The sequence below is a fragment of the Mustela erminea genome, chromosome 10, assembly GCF_009829155.1.
Source record: "Mustela erminea isolate mMusErm1 chromosome 10, mMusErm1.Pri, whole genome shotgun sequence".
NCBI lineage: Eukaryota > Metazoa > Chordata > Mammalia > Carnivora > Mustelidae > Mustela > Mustela erminea.
Genome location: NC_045623.1, coordinates 79048341 through 79059849, shown reverse-complemented (window position 1 = coordinate 79059849; position 11509 = coordinate 79048341). Strand labels below are relative to the sequence as shown.

General features: G+C 39.4%; 1 protein-coding gene across 1 annotated transcript in view; it reads left to right on the top strand.

Annotated features, from left to right (window-relative positions):
* Window positions 1-1461: 1461 nt before the first annotated feature.
* RLF (RLF zinc finger) overlaps window positions 1462-11509 on the top strand; it is a 94158-nt gene continuing 84110 nt past the window's right edge. The window contains exon 1 of the mRNA XM_032361635.1: window positions 1462-1740. Coding sequence (XP_032217526.1) covers window positions 1504-1740 — 237 coding nt within the window. The 5' untranslated portion in view covers window positions 1462-1503. The remainder of the gene's footprint in view (window positions 1741-11509) is intronic.

Genomic DNA, 11509 nt, shown 5'->3' with positions numbered 1-11509 from the left:
ATTCTCTCTTTCTCCTGCCCCACCTAAAAAAAAAAAAAAAAAAAAAAGGAAAAAGAGGTCAGATTTTGGAGCAGACTACTTAGGATTGAAGTCCAGGTACCATAATTTGCTAGTTCTGTCACTTTAGTCATGTCACTTAAATTCTCTGTGTCTGTTTCCTGAATTATAAAATGAAAGCAATAATAATAACTTTTCATGGTATTGTTAGTAGGATGAAATGATTTGAAATATGTAAGGAACCTTAAAAACTGCCTGACACATAATAAATCTCAATGAGTTATCAACTCTTATTAATGTTAGGAATTGCTGAGTCACAGGACATGTGTATCTTCAATTTTATTAAATATTATACATTCTTCTAAGTGATGTACCAATAAATGTCTCCACTAGCAATATATAAATTCAATAATCCTAAATCCTTAAACATGGTACTAATTTAAATTTTCTGCCAATCTAATGGTATGAAATTATATCTACATATAATTTATTTATCTAATATCTACACCCAACATAGGGCTGGAACTCACGACCCTGAGATCAAGCATCACATACTGTTCTGAGCCAGCCAGGTGCCCCATATGTTGTTTGAATTTGTACTTTGACAGTTACAGTGAAGTTAAACATCTTTTCATGGGTTTATTGGCCATTCATATTTCTTTTTTGGTGAACTAGCTCTGAATTCTCTTTATTTACTTTTCTACTGGATTGTGTGCTTTTTTCCTTTTGATTTTGAGAACTTTTTTTGGATATTAATCTTTCGATGGTTTTATCTATTTGAATACCTTCTAGTTTTTGGCTTGTCTTTGTGTTGCATCTTTTTAAACTTATGTTGTCATAGAGTTAACAAATTTTAATGCAGTCAACTCTAACAATATTTTCCCACATGGTTTGTACCTTTTGGATCTTATTTAAGAAATTCTTCCTTATTCTATTATCATACAGATATATTTCCTGAAAAATATTTCGAGGCCTTTAATCCTTCTGGGATTTATTTTTGGATATGGTTTGAAACATTTATTTTTCTTTCCTTTTGGAAAAAATTTTCTCGGCACCGTTTCTTGAAGAGTTATCCTTTCCCTACTGACTTGTAATGCCCACTGTTAAAAACCACCTTCCCACGGAGCTAGTCTTCATTTCAGCTTCACAACCTTTGCTTATGTTCCTTCTACTGGTGATGCTTTTCTCTCGTTCTCGAGATCGCAGCTCCAGTGTCATCCCTCTCATATCTGGGTTACGTCTACATGTATGTCAGGCTCGGTGATTTCGTGACTCTTAAGAGTCTAGAAGGGCTGAGGCAGGTAGGACTGAAGCCAGTAGCCTCCTGGCAGTTGCCAGGGCGGCTGTTGGGAAGGCCGCCTAGAGGGAGTACCCTGAGACCCAGTGACGGAATCCGTCCCGCGCCCGCGTCGCCAAGGAGTGCGTCACCACGTGCGGTCGGCCGGGGGCGGGGCCGGGGCTGAATCACGTGGCTTGGTTGCCTACGCGCTGCTGGGCCGTGGGAAGATGGCGGACGGAAAGGGAGACGCCGCCGTCGCCGCCGGGGCCGGGGCTGAGGCTCCGGCGGGAACGGGAGCCGGAGACGGAACCGAGACTGAGTCCATGGCTCGGGGTCATCGCCCTGCATCTCCGGCGCCTGGAGCCCCGGGACTGCGACCGTGTCTCTGGCAGCTGGAGACAGAGCTGAGGGAGCAGGAGGTGTCGGAGGTCTCATCTTTGAACTACTGCCGGAGCTTCTGCCAGGTGAGGGGCTTGCTGACTGGCTGGGTGAGGTTGGCGGGGTGGGGAGGCCAGGGGAAGAGGCCCCCGATCCGTTGCCGCAGCCGGGGCCGGACTGAAAGGCGCCACCTTCCCGTCTTGCCGCGCCCCCGGGCCGGGAAGGCCCAGCTCGGGAAGCTCGACCGCTGGCCCCCCTTCACCACTGCCCGACTTTGGCCACCGCCAGGGCGGGTTGTGCTGGGCCAGACTGAGAGCCCCGAGGGCGCCGGCGGCTCCCTGGAAGGGCCGTGCCTTGTCGCCGTTGCCTGTCCCCCTGCCGGGTGGTTGGAGCGCCATTGCCTCCTGAGAGATTGATTGCTCGTTCTGCTGGGAGATCCTTTTTTGAGTGCATATCTCCAAACTGGAAAACCTGGGTTTTCCTGAGTAATCCGGAGATATATGTTGTGGCCAGAGACTTATCTTTGGAGTCAACGTCATTTGGGTCCCTAAAAGGTTTGACAGTTGGCTTTGAAAGGCGTCTGGGGCTTTCTCATTAGGGATTGTGGAGCCCATTGGTTGTTTGGTTTTTTATTTTTTCTTATTTTCTTTTATTTTTTTGAGGCGGGGAGGGGGGAGACTGTGAAGCTGTTCTTTTCGCCTCTCCTGTATTCCTTTGAGGCTTGTGCTACCAGGAATGAGGCTATTGAGCTTTGTAGTGGCTATTACGATCTTTGAGTAGAAGAGGATTGAGTAAGGTGGAGGGAGTGCGGTCTCTTTGGTAGTGGTATGACCATTTTTGTGCTATAGTGGGTCCTAACCTGTGGTTACATATTTATTGGTATGTTTAGATTGGTCTGCATGGCCATTTCGGGATTTTTCTCTATAAAGATCTGCCGTTATTACTTCTGCTGTTTGTTCTACCGTGTTTCAGGGCCAACCCTCTGCTCCTCACCTGGTGTATCTTAGAGAATGCAAAATACAGTAGTATGTCGGTGCTTGGACACTTGATGAGTAGTTGAGTTTGCTGAATAAATGGCAGTGTTCCAAAGTTGTAATTTTAGGGGACAATTTGCTCTGGTGGTCCAGTGGAAAATAAAAAGTAGACTTGCTTGATTGCTTTTCTACCTCCTCTCTGCCGAGCCAGAGACACCTTATCTCTTCAAATGGAATTTTGTCCTTGCTAATACAGTGTATCATTACAGTTTTTATGTCTACACCCTACAGCATTTCCCTGCACTAGGAAGTGTTGAGGTGTAATTGTTCTTTGCTTTTTCTCTATTAATGAATATTCCCACTTATTACACACATTTATTTTAACAAACTTTTACTAAATGCATTGGATGGTGTCAGGCACTTCACTAGGTGCTGAGCAAATGAGTAAGACGGCACTTTACAACCTTGATGAGCTTACAGTTAGGAGGAGGTGGTAGAAATAACTATTTCCAAAATCAGTTTTGGTAATGATGGAAAAGGAGGTGTTGTAGAGACAATGTAGAGGGGAAAGCCATCATGGGACATCCTAATGGGAACGACAGTTAACTAGTAAAAATCAATTAAAAGTTTAACTGTGATTTGTAGTCATGAACTTAGAAGTAACTGGGAGAGGCCGCTTTAGATAGGGTGGTCCAGGAAGCCCCTATGGCTGAAAGGATAAAAATGCATCATGGCAATGTTGAGGGAAGGGAGGGGAGTGGAGCATTTCGGTGCCAAAAGGTAGAGATGTGAAGGAAAACCCAAGTTTTGGGAGAATGTGGAGCTAATTGGACAAGGAGGAAGAGTGAGGATGATGAGAAGATGTAGGTTTGGGGGAAGCCTTCTAAGTTTGTGTTGTCATCATAGAAGGATAACAAGAATGGATGTAACTAGTCAAATTGAAGTCTGTCAGAGGATACTATATATATATATATACACACACACACACACACATATATAATTTCTTTCTTTCTTTTTTTCTTCATGCATGGTACTTGCGGCTCTCATCTATCTCATTTTAACTGAATGTTTAAATGTCTTGAGTCTTGGTGACACCTAGAAATGTCAGGGCACAGAAGAATTTCAGAAGGAAAGTACTTTTGCAGTCTGTCTTTTCTACGAGTTTTCCTTTTGCCTAAAATTTTTCCCAAAATATTTTTTTTGGACTAATAAATGAGAAATGTTTCTGTGATGACTGATATAATAGGAAGCACATTGGATTGAGAGCTAGTTGTGTCCTAATTGTGACTTTTCCACTTATTAGCTAATAACCTTGGGCAAACTGTGCCTGTGGAATTTATTTTGTTTTCTGGTCTTTATCACCTTGTAATGCTTTATACAAACAATAGACTAGAAAGTTTATAGACAGCTCTTCACAATATTTGCCACAATATTTTTGTCACTTTTTTTTTTTCAATAGCCAAGATAAAATCAATTCAGGGTGTCCTTGTTCATAATTTTATGATGGAGGAACAATGTCACCATTCAAATTTGGTTGAATAGCTCCTGGTTTCACATTTGAAAGGCAGAATAAGATTTATTCATCCCTGCATTGTGGTGTGCCTGACATTGCACTATGTGCTGGCGACAGGACCATGCCCTCTAGAAGCACTTAATATGTAAAGATAAGTAACCTGACTTGTGTTCTCTTGGATACTTAACTGCCACAAAATATTTTCATCAGGTGTTCAGGTTTTTTTTTTCTTTTTAAAGATTTTATTTATTTATTTGAGAGAGAGAGAGAGAGCACAGGTAGGTGGAAGGGCAGAGGGAGAAACATACTCCCCTCTGATCAGGGAGCCAGACTTGGGGCTTGATCCCAGAACCCCAGGATCATGACCTGAGCCAAAGGCAGATGCTTAACCAACTGAGCCAACCAGGTGCCCCATTAGGTATTTAGTTTAGAAGTGTTCCAGAGACTTAGGTTGTACCAAGTAGATTCCTCCTGCAACAGGCTGGGACCATATTCTCTCCAGCTCTTGCAGTATGGCTCTATCTTTGGAATTGCACCAAATCAAGAAATAAACCAACATATGAAAGGATAGAGAGCTTGTCTCATTCTGGGCATGTTTTCAATTTTCAGAAGTTTGTGAAGATGATAAAAATGAAACTTCAGAAGTAATAGTTACTAAGAAAATGATACTTAGATCAACTTGTATTCAGTGAATATTTGTATTCAGTGACTATGGGATGTGGCTTTTCCCTCCTTTCCCTTAATTCCTTTTCTGAAAACATTGTCTTCCAAGTGGTGTGGATAAGATTAACTCCAGAAAAAAGCCTTTCTCTGGTTTGTTGAAAAATTGATAATATCCTCTCAAGTTTTTGCTTTTTTGGGCGGGGAGGGGGGGCAGCATGATTCCTAAAGTTATACAGCTGGTAGTTTTCTTTGTAATACGTATTTTGAAGGCCTTTTAAGTAACCTGAACAAACTTGAAATTATTGAGTGAATGATTATACTATGAGAATACCGAAGTAGTTTTATGAGTAAACCTTGTTTATATGAAAAACTTTTGGGTTGTAGGCTAATAGTGACTTTATAGATTTTTATTTTTTTAAATTTTTATTATTATTATTTTAAAGATTTTATCCATTCATTTGACAGAGAGAGAGATCACAAGTAGGCATAGAGGCAGGCAGCAAGAGGGGGTTGCAGGCTCCCCACTGAGCAGAGGGCCTGATGTGGGGCTTGATCCCAGGACCCTGGGATCATGATCTGCGCTGAAGGCAGAGGCCCCAACCCACTGAGCCACCCAGGCGCCCCGACTTTGTAGATTTTTGAATGTTAAAATAAGTAAGGCATATATTTAAGTTTCTCCTAGGTTAGTAATTGAGTTCAAAGGGTCTAAAGCAGATAGGCCTACAGGCTTCACCACTTAAACTAGAGAGGTACCTTGGTATGTTATTTTCTTTAACCCTTAGTTTTCTCATTGACAGATAGAATAATAATAGTACTTACTCTTATCCAATTAAATGTATTGTTGTATGGACTAAATAAGATAATCTGTAAACTCAGTGTTCCTGAAATTGTCTGAGTTTTCCAGATTTCTTAGCCTTAGAATAAAAAGTCTTCATCGCCTTACTCCCAGTTTACTTATCAGCTTTTAGCCTAGCCAATCCCATCATCATAATCCTATTCTTATTTAGCGGTACTGAACTTGGAGTTCTTGGACCAAAATGCCATCTCAATTACTCCTGTTACTAAAATTTTGCCTGTAAATTTCCAAGTGCATTATTTTGGGAAGGGTGATCTTAATTTTCATCTGATTCTTCAAGATCCCTCTTAGGCTTTCAGTAAATATTTACCAACTGCTTGATCTCCAAAAGGATAGAATTACTACTTTTACAAGATCTCAGGTCATTAAGCATTCTGTCTTCCCCTCCCACTGTGCTGTTCTGTCCTCTGTCCTTTACTCTCATTTTCTGTATAGCAAATTTTCCTTGTTTAGGGCCCATGGCACATACCACCTCCTGTGAAGCTTTCTTTGATTTCACTGGATAGTTTTCCTCTTAGATGTTTGTGTTTTTTGACACTTTGTACATACCTTTGCTTTTAACTCTTGCTTTTCATTCTGTCACTGTCTTAGTTCAGGCTTCATGATGTCCTATTGGAGCAGTCTGTTCATTAATCTCTCTTGCTTTCTGCCTGGCTTCATCTACAGTACATTTTGGTGTTCTTTCTAAATTGTAAATATAATCTCATTAGGCACTTTATTCCCTAAAATTCTTAAATGGTTTCTTACACCAAAGACAAGATAAAAGTCTGACTTAATAGCCTAGCCTGGCAGACAAAGCCTTTTAGAATCTGGCCACTGCCTCCCCCTTTCCCAGCTCCCATCTCCAACCTTTCCAGCTTCCTTTTGGGTGGGTGGGAGGGAGTCTACCTTCACTACAGTATCTCTCTCAGTTGGCCTCATTAACCTTAAGGTCCTTCCTTCCCCATCTGCCTATTTATCCTTTAAGACCAGGTTTAGATGTTACGTCTTTCAGAAGTGTTTCCTGATTTCAGCAGACAGAATGAGGTGATTCTTTCACTTAATATACTCCAGTAGCATCTTTTATGTAAGTGTGGTACCTGAATAGTTGTTTCTTCCTTTGTCTCTTGTATTGACTAGTAAACCAACCTGAGTAGGGATTTTGTTTAGTCTTTTTGTATACTTGGTACCTAGCAATTAATACAGTGCCTGGCACAGAAAACTAATTTGTTGAATGAATTCCATTGTAGAACTTAATGATATACTCAAGAGGTGACTACTTCAAAAGGAACACTTGATGTAAAATCTGATATGTTAAAAAGCAACTTTATCATAAGAAATTACTGTAAAGGAACGGGAGAGGAAACTTTGCGTGTTTCTTGGAAACATACCTTGTCAACTTAGCCTCCATTCATATAATAATGTACACATTTACGTGTGCGGAATGAGGAGTAGTGTTGTTGGAGGGAGAAAATTGGAGGCATTATAGTATTGAGGAAGAGTTAGCAGCTGAATAAGGCAACAGTTCGAAGATGTTGAGATGGGGATCAGTCTTCCTAACTCCTTGAGATCGGTGGCCATGAAAACTTTAAAGCTCTTGAACTCTTTATTTTAAAAGATTTTTAATATTTTATCTTTTCTTTTTGTGCTGCCTTCTCTTGGGAGATGTCTAAATAGAGACTGGATGACAGGTAGTTACAATGGCAGAAGCTAACATTGTACTACATATGACCAAAATGTAATTATAAATGGGACTTGTGAAGCAGTGGGAACTTTGATGCTATCAGTTACTTGGTACCACCCAGTCTCTTTTATAGTAGTGATTTCTGTATCTCCCTGTGGATCGTGCTCTTCTGAACAATGTTAATAAAAAGTCTAGTAGAAAGCACCATTTACTTCAAGCCTGTGAAGGCATCGGGTAAACTAAAGTATGCTTTGTTTTCACTTAGTTCTAGACACTGTCACGTCTCCCAGAGGCCTTTCTTGACTATCTTATCTAAAACAAAGCTTTTGCATCTTCTTCCAGCTCCTTAACACTGCTTTCTATTTCTTTAAATTACCAACTACTATCTGATATCTTATGACAAATGTGTCTGTCTCTTCTTGCATTTCAAATGTAAGCATCATGAAGGTGTTGACTGTTTACGCAGTGCCTAGAATTGTCCCTGGCCCTTAATGGGTATTCAGTCAGGATTTGTTAATCTTTTATCTCCTTCCTTCCTTAAATCCCTGACTAGACTTCTTGAGAGTAACAAGTCTTGCACCTGTCTTTATTAAGAAATAGGGATATTTTTGGTTAGCCAGTTTATGTTGCTTCCCAGCAGGGTTCCATTCTTATTCTTTGTATCTTGATTGCTGAAGAGTAGAAATTAATTTTATTTATGCTTCTTAAGAATTTCCCATGGTTGGGGCGCCTGGGTGGCTCAGTAGGTTAAGCGTCTGCCTTTGGCTTGGGTCATGGTCTCAGGGTCCTGGGATCCAGCATGGGGCTCTCTGCTCAGCAGGGAACCTGTTTCCCCCTCTCCCTCTACCTGCCTCTCTGCCTACTTATGATTTCTCTCTCTGTCAAATAAATAAATAAGATCTTTAAAAAAAAATTTCCCATGGTTGTCTATATTCTACAAATATTTAAAGACTTTTTTGAAACAGGGTTTGCTTAGCCAGATTGAAACATTTATTTTGGATATGATTGACATCAAACTGGAAAACTTGAACATAGATATGGGATTGAGCAAGATGATATAAAAAAATAGATTGCTCAAACTTGGATTGCTCACTAAAGCCAACATATTAACCATTACATGAAAAATTAGAGGGACTATTTATTTACTTATCAGTCAATCATCTTTTTTGTGCCAAAGCACTCAGGTAGATGGTGTTATTTTCATTTTGCAGATAGAAAACTGAGGCACAGGGAGGTTAAGTAACTTTCCCAGGGTCACACAGTTAGTAAGCTGTGGCAGAGTCTTCAGACTCCTAAGACCATGCTCTCTTTCCTATATCAGCATTTCCTAAACTGTGTTTTGTTCCATGAGTTTTATGTATTAGTAAGTACTTCTTGAACTAAGGATTCTGTGTTCATATAAGTTGGGATACATATTTTTTAATGTGTCTTACACATTAATTTAATGCTCCCAGAGAGCATTAAGTGTTGTGCAGCATTTGCCAAACTTAGCAGGTCCAGAACATTTAACATTTTGCCATGTTCTAAACCTGATATCACCCCCAAATTCCATGTTTTTCTTTCATTATAGCAAAGTAAATCACTGGGGAAGAGTGGATTGCTGTATGTATACATACCACTGAATTTTGATTCCCCAGTTTCAGCTTAAAACATGATAATGATATTTTTTATGAAAAAAGTTTCCCTTTAAAGTTTTTGCAAATTTTGAATTATACATATTGTCCCATATGAAAAATATTTCAATGTATTGTAATTTTTTTTGAAATTGAGATTGAATTCTATTTCAGACATATCTTGAGTTCAGGGTTATTCATTTAGTTTTACCTGAACTTCTTCAGTATAGCTAGCTGGGGAACTATGAATGTATTTGTCTCTTTCTTCTCGTTTTTGTGCTGTGTCTGAATTCTTTAATATGTTTTTTTAATGCCTTGCTTGTCCTTTTTGGGGTGATCTATTAGGTTTTTGTGCTGACACTTGGTTACATAGTATTTTTACTCCTAAGGAAATAGCCTGAATGTGTCACATTAGCCACTACAGTAATGCTTTATTAAAGTGGACATATGTAGGAATTATTACCAGATATGATAGAGTGAATGACCTAGTTTGGAAATTGCATTTTTATGATATATGGTTGTATAAAATAGACATATTTTTAATTGTGCTTTCATTTTCTTAAATTTGCTTTTTAAATATGTATGCTTAAAATGCACAAGATATATCTTAAAGTAATAAAATTAAATATGGGGGACACTAGGTGGCTCAGTTGGTTAAGTGTCTCTGTTTGGCTCAGGTCATGATCTCGGGGTCCTGGGATTGAGCCCCATATCAGGCTCCCTGCTCAGCCTGGAGTCTCCTTCCTCCTCTTCCTCTGCTCCCCACTACCCCGCCCCGCTTGGACATGCACACATTCTCTCTCATCCTCTCTCAAATAAATAAATTCTAAAATCTTAAAAAAAAATGAAATATCTACATTTTAAAATTTTTGTGACTCTCATACATGCTCATTCTAAAAGCTTAAGACAAGATGTATAAATGCAGAAAGTGAAACCACCATGTAATCTCATTTTTTTTTTTTTAAGATTTTATTTATTTATTTGACAGAGAGATCACAAGCAGGCAGAGAGGCAAGCAGAGAGAGAGGAGGAAGCAGGCTCCCTGCTGAGCAGAGAGCCCGACTCGGGCCTTGATCCCAGGACCCTGAGATCATGACCTGAGCCGAAGGCAGTGGCTTAACCCACTGAGCCACCCAGGCGCCCTGTAATCTCATTATTAATAGCTTGGTCTATTAGTCTGATTTTTGGAAAAATATGTATACAGTATGTGTGTATATGTAAGTATTAAAGAAGAAATTTTGAGTATAGTTGACACACAGTGTTACATTAGTTTCAGGTGTACAGTGTAGTGATTCAGCTTCTCTATATGTTATGCTATGCTCAAAAGTATAGCTACCACCCGTCAGCCATACAACGTTTTTACAGTGTCATTGAGTATGTTCCCTATGCTGTATCTTTTATTCCCATGACTTACCCATTCTATAGCCAAAAGTCTGTATCTCCCACTCCCCCCACCTTTTTTTTCCCATTGTCCTACCCCCCTTCCCCTGGCAGCCTTCTGTTCTCTGTATTTATAGATTTGATTCTCCTTTTTTTTAATTTGTTTATTCATTTGTTTTGTTTTTTTAGAATCCACATGAGAATGAAATCCTTTGTTATTTGTCTTTCTCAGTCTGCCCTGCTTCACTTAGCACAGTACCCTCTAGGTCCAACCATGTTGTTGCAGATAGCAAGATCTTACCCCTTTTTTATGGCTGTGTAATAGTTTATTATATGTATGTATATGCATTTGTCTGTTGATGGGCAGTTAACATTGCTTCCATATCTTGGTTATTGTAAATAATGTTATGTAAGCACAGGGATGTATTTATCTTTTTGAGTTAGTGTTTTTGATCTCCTTGGGTAAATTCCCAGAAGTGGAGTTGTTGGGTCATAATGTACTTCTGGGGTTGGTTGGGGGTTTTTTTTTGTTTTTTTTTGTTTTTTTTGGTACTTCTATTTTTAGTGCCCCCCCATTTTTACTTTTTGAGGAGCCTCCATACTGTTTTCCACATCCTCACCAACACTTGTCATTTCTTGTCTTTTTGATTCTAGCCATTCTGATAGATGTAAGGTGATATCTCCTTGTGGCTTTGATTTACATTTCCATGATAATTAGAGCTCTTGAGCAATTTTTCATGTGTCTGTTGACTAGATATCTATATGGTTTTTTGGGGAGAAATTTGGTTCAGGTTCTCTACCCATTTTTTCATAGGATTTTTTTTTTTTTTGGTGTTCGGTTGTTTAAGTTCTTTATATATTTGGTATATTAATCCCTTAGCAGATACATCATTTGCAAGTATCTCCTCCCATTCAGTAGGTTTTCTTTTTGTTTTGTTGATTGTTTTCTTTGTGGTGCAAAAGGATATATTCCCAGGGTTGATTTTTGCTTTGTTTCCCTTGCCTTGGGATATATATCAGAAAAATGTTGGTAGGGCTGGTGTTAGGGAAATTGATACCTATATTCTTTTCTGGGTTTTTATGGTTTCAGGCCTCACATTTAGGTCCTTAATCCATTTTGAGTTTATTTTAGTATATGGTGTTAGAAAGTGGTCCATTTTCATTCTTTTACATCTACCTGTCCAATTTTCCTA